The sequence below is a fragment of the Ambystoma mexicanum genome, chromosome 3q (assembly GCF_040938575.1).
Source record: "Ambystoma mexicanum isolate Mex_15411 chromosome 3q, UKY_AmexF1_1, whole genome shotgun sequence".
NCBI lineage: Eukaryota > Metazoa > Chordata > Amphibia > Caudata > Ambystomatidae > Ambystoma > Ambystoma mexicanum.
Window position 1 is genome coordinate 686601960 of NC_090926.1, and position 17937 is coordinate 686619896.

At 45.5% G+C, this 17937-nt stretch overlaps 1 protein-coding gene across 2 annotated transcripts in view; it reads left to right on the forward strand.

Moving 5' to 3' along the window:
• Positions 1 to 17937, forward strand: part of MYH10 (myosin heavy chain 10) — a 1173511-nt gene that overhangs the window by 796282 nt on the left and 359292 nt on the right. For both annotated transcript variants that reach the window (XM_069654592.1, XM_069654593.1), the window contains exon 24: positions 4806 to 5012. In XM_069654592.1, the coding sequence (XP_069510693.1) occupies positions 4806 to 5012 (207 nt within the window). The remainder of the gene's footprint in view (positions 1 to 4805; positions 5013 to 17937) is intronic.

The following is a 17937-nucleotide window of genomic DNA, read 5'->3' on the forward strand; positions in this document are numbered from 1 at the left end:
CTCCACCGACCGCTGGGTGCTTAATGCCCTGGCCCACGGGCACACTCTAAAATTCCTAAATAAATTCCCCCGAATTCCTCCAGTGGCCAGGAAGGAAAACCACATCCCTCAACTGCTGTTAGAGGTGAGGGCGATGCTCAAGAAAGGAGCCATCAAGATACTTCCTCATCAGAAAGACGGGAGTTTGCCATCCCAATCTGGACTTGCGTCGGCTAAACAAATACATCAAGGCACAGAAGTTCCGGATGGTCACCCTCCAGCACGTGCTGAGACAGGTGGAAGAAGGCGACTTCCTAGCGTCGCTGGATCTGGAGGATGCGTACTTTCACATCCCCATCTTAAAAGGAGTCCAAGGGCGGCACTACCAGTTCAAGGTCCTCCCATTCGGATTAAAGTCAGCGCCCAGGGTGTTCACCAAGTGCCTGGCACCAGTTGTGGTGCGGCTCCGCCTGCAGGGGAATCACGTCTACCCCTACCTGGACGACTGGCTCATCCGAGCAGGGACAAGGGAACTTGCCGTCGAACACACAGCAAAGACCGTCCGGCTGCTCACAGACCTGGGATTCTCCATCAACTTCCCCAAATCCCACCTGGTTCCGATGCAAGTCGCGCTGTTTCTGGGAGCCAAGCTCGATACAGTAGCGCAGTTGGCATCGCCGTCGGAGGAAAGAACGCAGGCCATCCTGGGCAAGGTACAGCGTCTGCTGGCCACAGACGTGGCCAGAGTGAGGTCCATCAAGTCCCTTCTCGGGATGATGTCCTCTTGCATCTACCTGGTGCGCCTGTGCAGGCTTCGGATGCGTCCTCTGCAGGAGTTCCTCGCCGCCCGTTGGACACAAGCGACAGACACTTCGAGGACAAGATCTCGCTCAACGAAGTATTTCGCCAGGCAATTCGATGGTGGGGCACCCGCGCGCATCTCGCCGCGGGCACGGACTTTCAGACCCCAGCATACCAAGTGACAGTGACGACGGATGCATCCCTGGAGGGGTGGGGTGAGGCGCACACCAGAGATCTTCACTCGAGAGGCCTGTGGCTACCGGAGGAGAGGCCGCTCCACATCCACATAATGGAGCTCCGAGCAGTGTTCTGGGCCCTCAAGTCATTCCTCCCGTCCCTCAAGGGCAAGGTGGTGAGGATCTTCACCGACAACACCACCACAATGTTCTACATCCGAAAGCAGGAGGAACCAGATCACCAGCCCTATCCAAGGAAGCCCAGGATCTGCGGCACTGGGCCGTTGCCCAGGGGATGTTTCTGGTGCCTTTTCATCTAGCAGGGATAAAAAACACCATCGCCTACTCGCTCAGCAGGGAGCTGCGCTCTTGCCACGAGTGGGAACTACGCCAGGATCAAGTGGATCGACTCTTCCGGCGATGGGGCAAACCCCAAATCGACCTGTTCGCGACGGCCACAAAATCCAAGTGCCAGAGGTTCGCCAGCAGGTTCCCCCAGCCGAGGAGCATGGGCAATGCTTTCCCGTTTCCCTAGGACGGCCTGTCCCTGTATGCATTCCCGCCGTTGCCTGTTGCTGCTCAGGCTCATCAACCAACTCAAGAGGTCCCGATTCAGGATGATCCTCGTCGCACCGAGGTGGCCGAGACAGATATGGTTCCCGGACCTTCTGGACTTGTCAGCGTCCCCACCAGTCAAACTGTCGATGGACGCAGATATTCTCTCCAGAGAAGGAGGCGCCATTCTTCATCATGACCCGGAGTCGCTGAACTTGCAGGCCTGACTCCTGCAGCACTAGAGTTTGGAGGGTACGATATCCCGGCTGACTGCAGAGAGGTTCTTGCAAAGGCCAGGGCGTCCTCAACTCTCAAGTGCTACGGACACAAGTGGAAGAGGTTCTCTGTCTGGTGCAGTGCACAGAAGATTAACCCTCTACGGATTACAGCCCCTCAAGTGCTACCGTACTTACTGTCTCTGGCCAAAGCTGGACTAGCTCACGCTTCCATCAAGATACATCTGGCAGTGATTTCCCGATACACCAGAACTGCAGGACGGTCGTTCCTGTGGTCTTATCGCCTGGTGAAGGAGTTTATGAAAGGACTGTTCCATTTGTTCCCGCCAGTGAAGGCTCCAGCCCCGGCGTGGGAACTCAACATGGTGCTGACTAGGCTCAATAGCCCGCCATTCGAGCCCTTGCATTCGGCTCCGTTCAAGTTTCTGTCGTGGAAGACAGCGTTCCTTGTGGCCATCACCTCTGCACGACACATGGGAGAGATTCAGGCCCTTTCCTGCAAGCCTCCATACTTGACTTTCCACGAGACGAGGGTGGTGCTGAGGACGCACCCCTCCTTCATGCCCAAGGTGCCGTCGGACTTCCATCTCAACGAGCCCTTGGTGTTACCAGTCTTTTTCCCGTCGCCTTCGTCGCCAGCCGAGAGGACTTTGCACTCACTGGATGTAGCTAGAGCGCTGAAGTTCTACGTGGACCAAACAAAGAGTTTTTTTGGAAGACATCACAGCTGTTTGTGAACTTTGGACCTGTGAACCAAGGGATGGCTCTCTCAAAGGCTTCCATTTCCAGATGGCTCTCCGGCTGCATCATGCACTGTCAAGGGTTGGCAAACCGACCGTTGCCCGGCCGTCCGAGAGCCCATTCGACCAGAGCGATCCCTGCTACCACGGCGTTCTTGTCTGGTGTGCCCTTGCTGGACATCTGCAGGGCTGCTACGTGGAGGTCGACGCACACCTTCACGAGATTCTACTGCGTTGACTGGGATTCCAGGGAGGAGTCCAGAGTCGGCCAGGCAGTGCTGCGCAACCTGTTCGCTTAAGGTGAGCCTGGTGAGGAGTTGAGATGCTTAATGTTCAGTTTTATGTAATGCTTAATGTTGAGCCTTGCCACCTCCCGTGGTTGTGCATGTGCGTATTGCTATGTATTCTTATATTCATGAGCATGTGAATCCATGCCAGACCCCATGCTGGAGAAGGAACAAGTTACTTACCTGTAACTGTTGTTCTCCAGCATGGGTCTGGCATGGATTCAAATGCGAACCCTCCCTCCTTCCCCTCTGCGGCTCTTCACTTGGTCATACTGCTACCAAATCTGAGGATGGCTGCCAGGGGCGGGGCTTACGGAGAGGGCAGTCATTGGCTGGGGGCAGTATGACCCAGAGACCAGTGATTAGTTACTACTAAGAAAGACAGATCAGAAACGAAACTGATACTGATTTTTTTCTTTACCGAGGATTCCCAGCCTGACGGGGAATATTCATGAGCATGTGAATCCATGCCAGACCCATGCTGGAGAACAACGATTACAGGTAAGTAACTTGTTCCTACTATGCTGGGAAATTAAAGCATTGCCTACCTTCCTGCTGCCCTACTTTGTTGGACAGTCCTTGGTTGCAGCTTCTCATCCCCCATTGAAAGTTTCCCGGTCCCTGTGTATGCTGGACGACCCCATGCTGCCATCTGTACCCGAGTGCCTTGTTGCTGCTTAATCGTGGGACACAGAGCCGCACACTCACAGCTGTTCTCCATTAAGGGACGATTTCTTCTTCTCTGTTTTGAGGCTCTCTTCAACAGAGCAGCCTGTCTCCTACTGTTTATGGTTAATCCTGTGTGCTTTCCAGTTGCTCCTGTGCCTTCCTTGTCATAGAGCATCTGGAAGCGTTCCCAATTCAGCTTAGGTGCCATAGTTCTCGTCCTGGCACATTCTGAGACTTTTTTAATCCGAGTCCTGAAATACCATATAGCCAGCCCCAAACCTGACATTGTAGGTGAACATTGCGCCTGCACTTCCTGAACCTTGCTTGCCGAAAACTTCAGTCTGGGCAGCCTTCCCCAGGTCCTCTGAGCCCAAATTGCTGCTTGTCCTTTTCTTTTGGGTCCCTGTGTGAGTTCAACATTCAAGGTTTCCCGGAATGTGAGAGGAGCTGCCTTCCTACTGTGCAGCAATCTCATCCCAGGCCTCTGGTAGTTGAACATGGGTCTGGATCTCTTCAGACGAGGGCCTCCTTGAACCCCCAGCTGGATGAGTTCCTCTTCTTTCACTACTGCGAGTATAACTTACTTAACTTTTCCCTATAGCTGCAAGCAAGTTATTGACTGCCCTGTAGGCTCTTATGGGCAAACTTATTTGAAATGATTAAATTCCCTTAAACTACCACACACTGTTGCGTACATTTAACCAGCCTGTATTACTTTATTCCCCTTTGGGTCTTGAGGTTTTTGAAGCATTTGCTGCATTTTTAATATAAACCTGTGATTTCAAGTCTTAGTGAATAATCACTGCAACACAACTAGAGCAAACTAAAGTAGATGATATTTTATTAAACTTTACCTGTCTTATTCAGTTTTATAATCTTTTCTGAGAACTGTTAGTTTTTGTGGGTATACTGTAACAGACTTTAAGTAGTTACATTAATGTGTTTGTTACTACATAACTTCACAATGCGGAATACATATACTTCAGCATATACTGTGCAGATTACTTGGTGTGATTTTTGTGGAATTAACGTAACTTGATTCAAGATCTCTTCCCAACTAAGAGTAAAGCCAGACTGCTATGCCATGTTACCTTTGGGAGTGTTGGATGTACACCCTCTGCACATACTACTGGTTTGGTATTCGGGGCCCTATTACCAGAGGGCTTCAAAAAAACCTCCCTAACACGCCTACTGTCAGGATAATACAAGGCATATTGCTACTGTATAGATTAAGCATCACATGTATTGTTACAGGTAAGTAACATTTCTTTTGACACATTTGCTTGTCTTTCCTTATACATATCACAACTGCACTTTAGTGCATTTACACTAGATGTCTCATTTCCTCATGCAACCTTGCAGATCATAGAAGAGAAGAATATTCTGGCTGAGCAGCTGCAAGCTGAAACTGAGCTGTTTGCAGAGGCGGAAGAGATGAGAGCACGTCTTGCAGCCAAAAAGCAAGAACTTGAAGAAATCCTGCATGACCTAGAGTCCCGGGTGGAGGAGGAGGAAGAACGGAACCAAGGGTTGCAAAATGAGAAGAAAAAGATGCAGACCCATATTCAGGTATACTTGCATATTTTATTATCTTTGTACGCGTTTGCCATTTCTAGCCATCCAAATTCCAAATCTGCTCGGGCAGCACTAAGTACTTACTGTAATCCTGCAAGGGAACAATCATATCTGGTCCAAATGAGTTGGTGAGAACTCGTGTTGCAAGAGAACAACACTCTAGTCCTCCATATCCACCCAATTGAGTTTCCCAGTACTACCTGTAACCCCAGAAGATGTAACTGAAACTTTGTTCTCTCTAAAGATGAGTTGGAAACCTGTTGTCTCAAAAGCACACCATCGGAACCTACTAGTTATGTGAAGGATTACCCTTGTGCACCTGTGTATGTTTTTAGCGAAACAAGATTGAAGTAATTATTATGGCCTTTCGGGCCATAAGAGGCTGGCTCTGTACCCTACCGGTAGGACAATCCTTTGAAATCCTCCAGTCCTTTTGCCAGTCCTAAGCGTTGCGCGTTACTCTCTATACGCTCCTCAACACAGTTGTAAGCATGCTTGCTTATCTTCATAGAATGCCTTGAGAGTTTGTAGTCTAATCCCTTCAACCTAAAAATGTATAGCAGTTCAAGCTTTAAAGGAGGCCTGTTTTTGGGATGGTGGCATTGCTGTTATGCAACTTGTTGCCTAACATCTGCAACATAATCTGTGAAATACGTGGATTCACACATATTCGATGTTGAGATCTGGACAGAGGTGATAGTACCTTGGAATTGACTTTTGATAAATGAGTGGCCAAGTGCATACTTTACAAATACACTGCTTATTCATTCTTGACTGTCAAATTAGATGTATTTGTTTATTCAGTCTATTTGTTATTGCCTCTGTTTCATGCATGATTTAATCTGTGTTTATTTGTAGGGTGATTCCAATCAAGGGATGGCAAATGTGTATTCTGGGTAATATGCACACAAACCGTCCTATACAAAGGCTGTAGGTTATACCTTCTGCATTCATTTAATTTCCATCCTCTATTTTTATATCTGCATGTTATACCTTTAGCTTGAAAATATAGTACATATCTAATTACTGAAATGGCCTGTTCAGCAAACAACAAAAACCTGATAAATGAAAATAATACTATTAACCATGTATTACCTATAAAACAAATGGGTATAATGTTTGACCCCCAACTAGTGTTAATTCATTTTGTTATATAATTGTTACTAAAGGTTTTCACATCTCAATATTAAAAAATGCTGACTGCTGATAAACCCCTCATGGTTGACCAAACGTGAGGCGAAAATGACGTCTAGGTCTGTGTTCATCACAATGTGTGCTGATACAGGCCATTAGGCTTTAATTAGGACTCACGTCCCTTGAAGCCTGTTTAATGATGAGGAGGGCACACTTGTATTTGAAAGCCTCCTCCTCCCCCGCTCTTGTCCTTTATCATCTATGCTATGAGAGGTTCTGAAAAGCAGGAGGAACCACATGTTACATTAATTTTGAATGAACAACAAGCACTTCTTTGACACAATAGATCTGAAAATTGATTGGGATCTCAACTTCCATGAGCTTAAGGAACAATCAACGATAAGTTAAGTTGTGGGATTGGCGTAGAAACTACAAGCATGTGACGAGGCTAGAGCCACTAGTTGACTTTGCCTCTACCAAAAGTTACCGCCAACCTCAACAATATATATTGAAATTCCCTTCTGTAAGATATAGAAGAACTTTCATGTTGATGGAAATCAACCAGTTATCTGTATTGTCGACCCTGGGCCCACGTTTTGGTATTACTGTACAGAGTATAACTTGCCCGTTATGCAATGCCCCTCTCCTGGAACAATACAGCATTTACTTACCGAGTGCAGTAATTGTGAGGACCTGTGTTGGGAATGATTTCTCTTTTGGCAACTTTCCCATCATAGTTCTATGAACCCTAAAGCTTTTGCTTATGTTTTTTAACCTGTCCTGACTTTTTGCTGGTAAGTGAAGCCTTCGGTTTCCACCGGCAGTTCCTGAGCACATCTCACTCGAATCAACACCCCCCTCTCGCTCCCCCTCCCAGTTGGCCCATCCAGTCTTCTACGAAAGTCTTAGTCAGAGGGGGAAGCAAACACAATGCATTTGTCTCCCACTATCCTCCATAGGATAACATTGAGAACAAGACTCTTTGTATCGTTCCATTCCACTGTTTTTTGGTCGTCTCACCTGAGCAGTGAAACATGAAAGATAAGAACACATTTTTAATTACCAGTAACTTTGTTGCATCTCTTCTCATGAACATTCACCAACACAAGTAATTAACCTGCATCAGATTCATTCTGGGGTGAAGCACTGTGACTTTTGCCAGAATGCCCCACTCTTCATAGGGATTGGACTTCTGGAGCAAGGGTATATTTCTTGTGACTTGGTTTCATCCTACTGCATCACTTACCTTATTTCATAAATGTTTTAACTGTCATGGGTTTTCCCCCCCAGTGCCAAGGCCTTTTTTGGTGATTTTGGTATTTCACCATTCAAAGGCTTCTAACATTTTCTCCTTCATTAACCCCTTAAGTGCCAAGGACGAGATGTCGTCCTTGGCACTGGGGAGGTAATCCCAAGGACGAGATTCATTGAATGTATTTAAGAACCTATGGTGACTGTACATATGTTTATTATTGAGTGCTGTATGATAGTATCATCTGCTTGTTTCATTTTTTTAGTGTGTTTAAGGCCTAGAATAAATATAGTATTTTTTTACATTACTGTCTAAGCTGAATTATGCGCTTCACTGTGTGGACTCGCTGTGGATCCTTGACCCACTCTCTCTCCTGAGAATAGTCTTGTCTGCTCTTTATTGATACCTTGATTGGGTTGTGGCCAACCTGAGTTCCCCAGTTCAATGCACCCAGGGTGGCCTCCTACGATCTGTCCACCAGGCCAGAGTCTAGAAATCCATTTTAACAACCTGCATTGGGAATATCTGGGAATGTTTGTACACACTTGGAAATTATTAAGACTAGATAATTCTGGCTAAGGAACTTGGCAGGTACACTCTTTAACGATTGCAATAACTAATCTATATTATAGAATAGAAGATACATTTAAGTAAATATGCACATTAAATGTATTTGATTTAAATTAATATTGAAGTATGAAATATGGCAGCTACTGTTCACATCATAAATGGTGCCATTTATATGAGCTATGTTGTAATGTAAAATACTTTTTTATATATAGGTTTATCTGCTTGGATTGAATGATCATTTTAAAGTGCGTAGTTTAATTACAAACTGTATCACACTATATTACATTTTTTTAAATTATGATTTTTGCCCCCTAAAATTACAGTGTTACAGCAATCTCAACAAAAGATTACCAAACTACTTGCAAGTTAGTCTAATGCATAAATAATGGAAAGAAAAGACCAAGTGACATGCATGGCGAATTCGGCATGTCTTGAGAGACTATAATAGGTCTCCATTTGTAGCAGGCTTTAGTTCTTTACTTTGCAGTTCATGAATCCTAACGAGCCAAGTCTTTCCAGAGTCTCCTTTTTTGCACCCCACTCTTGCTCTATATTCCTCCCACATAAGCACCTTTCATATCACAGTAAAAAAATGTGCTGGATTGTGTTAAGCAAGATGTATTATGATTATTTTCTCAAATGCAGAACATAGGACCGAACCAGTCAATCCAAATTGCATCCTGAAATACCTTTTAACACCTCCAGTTATTGTATGTGATTGTCCTTTCTCTGATTAGTTGTATTTACATGCATTGCTAACATTTTCATTTTTAATTGCATTTTGCTAAGAGTGAAATGGGATTTTATTCTGGAGCCCACATTTTCATTTTTTCCTGTTCTTTTAGTGGTGGGATTACCCCTTGCCTCCTTAGGACCGCCCTGCCAACACACCCCCTTACCTAAATGTGTGTAGTTGAAACGACTATAGAGCTTCATGTATGCGGAAAGCCTAAGACGAAGCCTGTCGTTATTAGTTGTTTGAATGGCAAATGGTGTCAAAATAACTGCTGTGCCTGAAAATTCCCATGTTCATTTTTTAAGTTATGTGTTATAAGAATATGTGCTTTCTTGCTGCTGCCATCATTGAAGTGGGAATATTTTCCTGACATGATGGGATGCCTCAAACGCTGCTCTGCATGTGAGCAGAAGTTCTTAAAGCGTGGCAGCTCCTAGGGAACAAAGCAGTGGATTTGTAGAAGTATGATGGACCTCGCAGAGCCATCAGCAAACGTAAACAAGCTGGGTAATTCAGACATTACAATACAATGTTGACTTGTGCTCAGAGTTTACCATAGAGGACACTGGTTCTCATTGATTGGAAGGTGCACATTAGAAACATTTCACTGCAATGCAATTTCATGTTTTGTTATAACAAGTATAGCTTGTATGGTTTTCCAACATTATCTGTGGACTGAAAAATTACTGCAGTCGCAGGTAACTAAAGATTTGCAGGTTCAGTTATATATTTTAGTTTAGTTTATTTGCTTATATAGCACGCCAAACCCTGAATTATCTGGGCGCTTATGCTTGGGTGTACAAGAATACAACAATGATACAGGAGGTTTGGCAGTGGGTTACAGGCAGGGTGTATAATAATCGTTGCAAGAGGAGAAAAGGACATGAATGCTTACAAGAGATGCCGACAAAAAATATGAGTACCAACAATAAATTACAAAGACATTTGACGGTGGCTGCTTAAAGGGCAGACGCAAATAAATAGGGTGGGGTGTATTATGATACAGAGTACAGGTGGTTGGTAAGAGTTGCTATGATGGATACAGTGGGGGAGAATCACACAGGATCGACCAGGGCCGAGGTGTGTGGCATTAGTTAGACTGAGAGGAGCCAAGATTTGACCTTGTAACGGAAGGATGGGAATGAAGGTGTACTATCCTTATGTCAGGGGGCAGGGTATTCCACATCTTGGTTGTAAGCACTGGGAATCTTGAGCCGCCTGCTTTGGCCAGTTTGAATTTGAGGCTGTTCAGGCAATGGATATAATTGGCTCTGGTAGGTCTGATGGATTCCTTTCTGGAAAACTTGTCAGCCAAGTACTTAGGTGCTGCGCTGTTAAGGCACTTGTGTGCTATCATTAAGGTTCTGAAGTTGATTCTGTCTTGTATAGGGAGCCAATTAGTTACGTCGGGTTTGTGAAATGTGGTTGGAGCAGGGGATATTTGGGGCTGCTCTGAAGTCATTGTTTTGCAACACTTGAAGTTTGTGTAGGTTTCTCTGACTGGTCCCTAAGTATAGTGTGTTGCAGTAGTCCAGTTTGGAGAGTATAAGGGCCCTGGCCAGGGTGATGCATCTGAGGGGGAACAGAAAAGGTCTACAAGCATTTATAGGTTTGGAAGTTTAGGCAGATGCTGTTGCGTTAACTTGTCTGTGGAGTGATAAGGAGGAGTCCAAGTAGAATCCTAGAGTTTTGGTGTCCTTGTTGACTTTGATGTTGTGCCCATCAATGCTGAAGGAGGAGTATTAAGGACTTAATTTGTTGAGTCTCTGTTTAGAGCCGATGACAAGAGCTCGGTCTTGTCATCGTTTAAACAGAGACCATGTTTGGCCATGCAGGCTTGGATTTTAATGTAGATGTCATTCATGAGTAGTGAGTCTGATTGGTAATTACCTGAGAGGGTGATGAGGATTTATGTAACATCGGTGTAATTGGTGTAGGATACGCTGAGGTTATCTAAGTGGTCGAACAGGAGGGTGGAGGAGACACGGGAATCTTATGGGACTCAACAGATGATTAGGGAGGGTTCTGCAGAAGCGACTGGAGAGAACGCTCTCATTGTTCTGTCACAGAGAAAGGAGTTGACCCAGGCAGTAGCTCTGGGGGGAAAAGGAGGCAGCTGTGGTGAGGTGAGTGGTTAAGATAATATAATCGACACTATCGAACGCAGCCCAATAAGTCAAGTGAGAGGAGCATGGCAGGTTTTACCTTGTACCTGGCCTCATCCATTTGGATTTTTAAGTCTAGGAGGGCCGTCTCCGTTCCATCTCTAGGTCTGAACCCGGATTGTTTGAGGCTCAGCAGAGTAGATTGTTGGCTTCAAGGTGCTTTTGAATCTGAATATAGGCGGCTTTATCTAATATCTTCAGAAGAATGGGCACTGTTATTATCGGCCTATAATTAGTTTGGATGCTGGGATCCAAATTGTTTTTTTTAAGGATGGGCATAACCCAGGCGTCTTTGAGGTTATTTGGGGCCGCGCATGAGGCAAATGAGGAGTTGATAAAGGAGGTGATAAAGGGAGCACATTCTTTTGCTCCTTCCATTATGATTGTGGCAGGGCAGATGTCGCCTTGGCATTTGGAGGGTTTGAGGCTCGCAATGATGGTTTCTACTTCTTCACTAGTGACTGGGGTGAATTCAGTCTCTATCTGATATGGGCACCTTGTGGTTATGGGCACTTTGAGTGGTCGAGGTGGTTTCCTGGACCCTGGGTTTGGTGCAAGAAGCTAGACAGATCCTTTTAGCTTAGATTTTTCGCTTGTATTTGAAGCAGTTTTATCTAGAAGGGCCTTTTGGATGTTGGCACACCAGAGGGTGTCTTTGTCACACAAGTCAGGTGGGTATATGGGAGTTTCCAGTTCTTTCAGGATAAGAGCTCCTTGGTGCTCGATTTGCCAGTAGAGATTGTTATTAAATGACTCGCTCTTAGTTTACGATATTGCTTTTTTGCAGGCATTGGAGGCAGTATTGAAATTTTCCTTGCTCTTAACTGATGGGTTTTTATTCCAGATTGCTTTGGCGCTTCTTTTGGCTTTGAGTAGTGCTTTTACCTCCGGGGTGTACCAGTTGTTTAGATGAGCACGGGACTTGGCTTTCCTAAGTTTGAGTGGGGCTGGTTGGTCGAGGGCACTGAGAATGTTCTGATTATAGGAGTGGACGAGTTTGGATGGGTCAGTGTCGTTGTGCTCAGGTTGTTTAGGGGGGTTGAATTAAGGGGAGTATGCACTCTAGTATGATTAGGCAATTGTTTCTGGTTAAGGCTGGAGGGGCTTGTTGATCCTTAGGTGAAGGTTGCCTGAAGTCTTTGATCTCGAAGGAGATGACATTGTGATCAGAACAAGCGCACAGGGAGTTTGCGAGAATTTTAGTGGTACAGTTAAGGTCTCCTGCCCAATCTAGGGTTCTGCCTTTGCAGTGTGTAGGATCTGAGATACGTAGAGAGAAGCCAAACTCTGTTAGCGTTTTCTAGAGCAGTAGCGTTGGTGTCAAGGTTGTCGTGAAGGCCTAGATTAAGATCGGCCAAGAGCATGATTTGGGAACTGGGTTTGGTATTGTGGGTGAGGAGGTGGGCGATGTCTTCCTCGAAGGAGGAGATGGCGCCTGGGGGGCTGTAGAGAATATGGATGAGAAGGGTATGCGCATGAGAGAGGGTAAGTTTGACAGAAAGGAGTTTGCCCAATGGGAATGGGGTGATTTACGACTTCTCTGATGCCTAGAGAGTTTTTGGCTATGATGGCGACACCTCCACCTCTGCTGGAGGTTCTGTCTAAAATAATGATGGAGTGGTCTGGGACTGCTAGCATGAGAGAGGGTCCTGCTGCTGGATGTAGCCACGTTTCTGTGACTGCTAGAAAGTCAAGTTTGTTGGAGGAGATGAGATCAGCTATATCAAGGGCATGTCCGATTAGGGACCTGGCATTGATAAGGGCCCATTTGATATGGGGAGCTGCAGTGGGAGGGCAAGATAAGGGGGTGTCGGTTTGGAGGTAGTTATGTGATCAGACGTGTTGGTGTGGGAGTGGTGGGAGATGGTAGTGGTATGGGTGGGCCAAAGGGGCATTTTGGGGAATGGTTCTCTGATGTGTGGTTCTCTGAGAGGTGGTGCGGGAGCCAAGTCTTTCATTCCTGTGAATGGCGGGATATGGCAAGTTCAGGATGGGTTTTGAGTGCTTGTGCAGGGTGTGATGATTTGACAAAGGCAGGTTGGAGCTGTTCTTGTGGCAGGTGGTGTAGGATGGCTGTTCTTGTCCTAATGAGTGAGGTGGTTGGAGTTTTTTAGGTGCAGTAGCGTTCAGGATAGATAGTATTGTTGCCATGATGTAGAGGAGAGCCTGCAATTGCGCCATGGCAGTATGGTGTGTGGTAGCTGTCTGGGCCGTGCTGGATGCGGGTTGAACACAAATGTGGGAGGGTGAGGTGCAGAGTTTGTATGACTCTGTAATAGGCCTGCAGAGCGGCTGGTGAGACAGTATGGGCACGTATGGTGACAAGAGTGGGTATGAGTACCGAATATACGAGGTTGAGTTACATATAGGTGCAAGGATGCTTGTGTAGCGAAGATGCAACTGCCAGTGAGTTGAGGGTGCGTTCAGGCAGGAGCGCCACTAAGTAGTGCAAAATGAGCTTAAGTATTGTACAAATGGTGGCAAGTGTCAATCAACAGTGAACGTACATCAACTGGGTGTCATGGCTATACAGGGTGACTAGCAGTATGACAGTATGATTAGCAGATATGTATGAACAGGTCACATGAGGTTACTTAAAAAGAAAATAAAACACTATGTTAATGTTAAAGGACACTTGTACCGTGCACTATCACCACCAAAGTGGTCCCCTGGCGCTCTGGCGGCTCTGAAAAAGGGGAGGAGAGGGGGTGAGTTAGTGGGAATAAGCTGGAAAAGTGCAAGAGAGCAGTGATGTGCTGTTGGCAGCCTCAGCCCGGTGGGTCCATTGGCTGGGCTTGGGGTGTTTTATGGTCCGTAGCCGTCATGTGCTGTTGTGCAAGTCTGTGTGGTTTGTTTTGTTGTTGCATTGTTGTGAAGTTTGTGCAGATTGCTGCGTTTTAGGCTTGTCGTTGTGTTTGGTTATAGTTTAAGAGGTGTATGCAGAGGGATGGAATTGTTAGTTGGTTGGTTAGTTGGCATTGCTGTCCTTGTAATTGTGGGATTCCATCTAGGTGCGGTACATGTCACATTTCTATCTAGATTCAACACAAGCTAGGTTCATAATTCTAAGTGTGGTGCATGCTAACAGTCACATTTCTATCTAGATGCGACGCGAGCTAAAGTTCAGAATTCTGTACTAGTGTGGCACATGCTAACAGTCACATTTCTATCTAGGTGCGACATGAGCTAAAGTTCAGAATTCCGTACTAGTGTGGCACATCCTAACAGTCACATTTCTATCTAGATGCAATACCAGCTAAAGTTCAGAATTCTAAGTGTGGTACATGCTAACAGTCACATTTCTATCTAGATGCGATGCGAGCTAAAGTTCAGAATTCTAAGTGTGGTGCATGCTAAGAATCACATTTCTATCTAGATGCGACACGAGCTAAAGTTAAGAATTCCGTACTAGTGTGGCACATCCTAACAGTCACATTTCTATCTAGAGGTACGACAGCAGGTAACAAGGTGACTTGCGTACCGCTGCATGAATTAACATCTGGTGCGTGGCCACTTAAAGCATTGGGACATTTTGTGCACACAAGCAGTAGTGTTGGATATTGAGATCAGACATGGCGTGCGAATAACATGACGAGGAACATGAGATGAGCAGGGTTGCAAATAAAAGCGAGCTGTAAGTCGGGAGGACAGGTAACAAGGGAGGTCACATATGCAGCAGAAGAGTGTGGAGCACAGTCGACACCGGCGTGGTAGAATGACAGGAAGTATGCAGCTGATAGTGTTACAAGAACCAGACTTTTCATACCGCCGATAACACATGTTCGGAACAGTCATAGGGACTGCCGAATGCGGGATTGCAGGCAGCATGCCGTGGCCAGTTAGCACGGACAGGCAGACAGGTACAGACAGTCTTGTGCCTTAAATAGGGTGCCTTAAGAAAGGCGGGCTGGCTTGCGCCTTCCGGCAGAGCTGTGCTTGTGAAAAGCGGATGTCGCACAAATGCGATGCGAGGGTGGTTGCTATGCAACCAATCAACAAAACGAAGCGCCAGCCATTTTCTGGTGCTCTGTGGTTTTGCACAGGGATAATGGTGTCAAGAGGCAAACAAAGCTTGTCGGTCGTCGTAGACTGGCGAAATGGGGTTCCTTCAGAGCAGGGTGGTGCAGCTGAGACAGTCGCTCGCTCAGTCGCTATACTAAGGTCATTCAACAGTTTGGATTGACAGAGTGCTTTATCTTTGTGTTTCACAGTGCCTCCTTCCACTACACTCTGCCCCTCTTTTATAATTTTGATGATTTATTTGTATGCTTTCATAGGGCATCCACGTCCTCCTTTTGGTCAAGAGAGCAGTAGTTGGTTCACTTTCATTCCATTGACGCAGATAGACAAACTAAGTTCTGGAACATGTTCACGTGTAATTGTACTGTATATTTTGAATTTCAGATAAGGTGTCAGATTCTACTAATTCTGATACATATTTGCCACCTTCTAATGCTTAAACTCAGAAACCGAGTGCATATGTGGTGTAGCAAACACCAGCAAACCCAACATAACTTTGCTGCTGTTAGCCCAACTTGCCCTAATGCTACAACTGCAATGATTCAGACTATACTGCACTGATGATCCTTAATAAGGGTGACATGTGTATGCAGTTGCCTGCATCCTTGAGAGCGGTCTGTCTTGTGTAGAAACATGCCATGTATAAAATAGCACTGGTATTTTGATTGTATATATGTGTGTATTTAATATTTGCAGATTGCAGTTTCCCCCGACCTTTCAATGGGACCCCCTATATTTAGTGAGTGTTGTCATTTTCAGCCCCACCCACGAATTTAACTCATTTTGTTTTTGGTATTGCTTGTATTTCCTTAAGACTGCCAATGCAGGGGCATCCTGTCCCACACTGATTTCTATTGTATAGCACTGTTAAGTAACCTAAGGATAATAGTGCAGGAGAACCATGTTCATCCATGTACAAGGTCCGCCAACGGGGATCTGTACCATTCAAATTGGCAGTGGCTATATGATCGCCACAACATCTGCCGAACAGACACTCAGGCCAGGATGTGTACTGGCACCACATCCAGGCTCTCACACAAACCGCCTCTTGGCCTGCGAAAGCAGCAGCTTTCTTTGGTGAAAGGGCTTCCCATATTTGGCAATTGTGGACCTGAGAGGACAGAAAGGAGGCCAAAGAACAATATAGACAAAGGACAAACAAAAACCTTGTGCCACTGCCATCTTAGGTTGCTAGCCAACTTTAGTAGAGTAAAATGTTTAAAACAAGATAGAAAAATGTCCACTGACACCAGCTCATCCTAGGCAAATAGTATATGTAACAAAAAGGCCTTTCTGGAAAAGGTTATAAATAAGGTTGCAAAGTATCCTAACCACACTTCACTTTAGGCTGATGTGTGACGTTATATCAGTATGAGAAATTCATTAAGAAACCTGGTCTCTCACTTCTGATAGTCTTACGCACTGATTGGCGTCCCTATACGAATAAGCAAAAAGACAAATGAAGTAAGCAGAAGGCTTTACTTGCCTCCAAAAAGTTAGGTCAGGAGTCAGAACAAAACAAAAAGAAAAGCTGTCCCATAAAAGTCTATGGCAGGAAAGCAGCAAAAAAAAAAAATCTTTCCTAGCAAGTAACAATACATTCGCATAGACAGAAGTATAAGATATAACTTTAAAAATACATTTTAAAACAGTGAAGCATTCCAAGTCCAGTTCTGTGACCTCAAACTCCAGGTACCCAAAGGGGACTGTTAGGAGAGTTTTTTTCTGAAGTCACTACCAGAGATAAGACTTAAAAAATGCCAACGATGGGTTAGAAAAGTTATTCACAACGTAAGCTGAACAAAGCCACTCTCAAGTATTGTAGACCAGAGGAGGACGGGGAATCTGTGGTGTAGTACAGTTAACATTTGGCAGAACAGATAAGGAAAATACCCACACAAATAAGTTAAAAGAATAGAAGTTATTTACAAGAGTAAGGCACACTTTAAATACTTCAAAGTAAGTAAAGAAATCTTTAGTGCATGTATACAGCTCACAGACAACCCACTATAGGTTACACACAACACATTTGTCTTTGAACTAAGACCATGCCCAGCAACACGGGTTTGAATCCTCCCAGTCCCGCACTTAGAAACTGGTCTCCGGATGTTAAGCGTGTTTATAAAAGATTGTTTTAATTGTGTATAATTCTTCTGCACCAACTTTGCTTCTTCCTGTTTTCTTTCCTTGCGCTTCTTTCTCACATTGTCTTGCATTAGTCTACAGTAGTGCTCTATGGTTAGCTGAATTTCTGACCACAGCTTAGACTCCATCCCCACTAGCTCAATAAGCTGCTTTTACCTGCTCGGGCAACCCCTGACATAATACATGGTAAAGTAACCCCACTGTTTTGTCCCATGGCGCTCTCGTCTCTAGACGCCATCACTCTTGAATTTGTTGAATTTATTTTAGTGGGTCTTCATCCTCACGCATTTTGCGTGCCATAATCGTGATTATATCCGAGGTGTCTGGGTATTGCACCCTTAGAGCTTGCCATAAGGCCGTTCAGCAGTTATGGAATGCATGCCATTGTGTGCTGTGTTCTGTGCATTCATTCTGGGGTACCCTGCCCTTTTCCATACATCGTCTACCTCCCCAAGAATGGCTGAAAGTAAACTCTTCATGCCCCCACCGCTAATGTCGTCCCTGCTGTCAGTCTTTCAAGCTCAATTCACTTTCAAGCCCCAGCAGTCAGCGAAGGTAGCTTGCATCTTAAATTTTCCTTATCCATTTGTTGCCCCAGAATATACCGAGGTCGCCCACCACCCTCCTCCAATAATGGGAACTGTGCCAGTCTCGTCCCTCTGCCCTGTGCCCCCATGTCTTTAGTGGCGGTGAACGCTTTTGGCATCTCTGTCCGTTTCCGTCCTGGAAGGGCCCTGAGCCTCTGCGCATACAGAGTGATATCGTCCACACTGTGCGATCCGCCCTTTGAACACACCAGTTGCCCTTTGATGTTCTCCTCTCCTCTGCCCATGTCTTCCTCGCCTCGCCATACTGTGTCTGTATCTGGGCTCGCTTCCTTGGAGCGAAGAGTGTCTT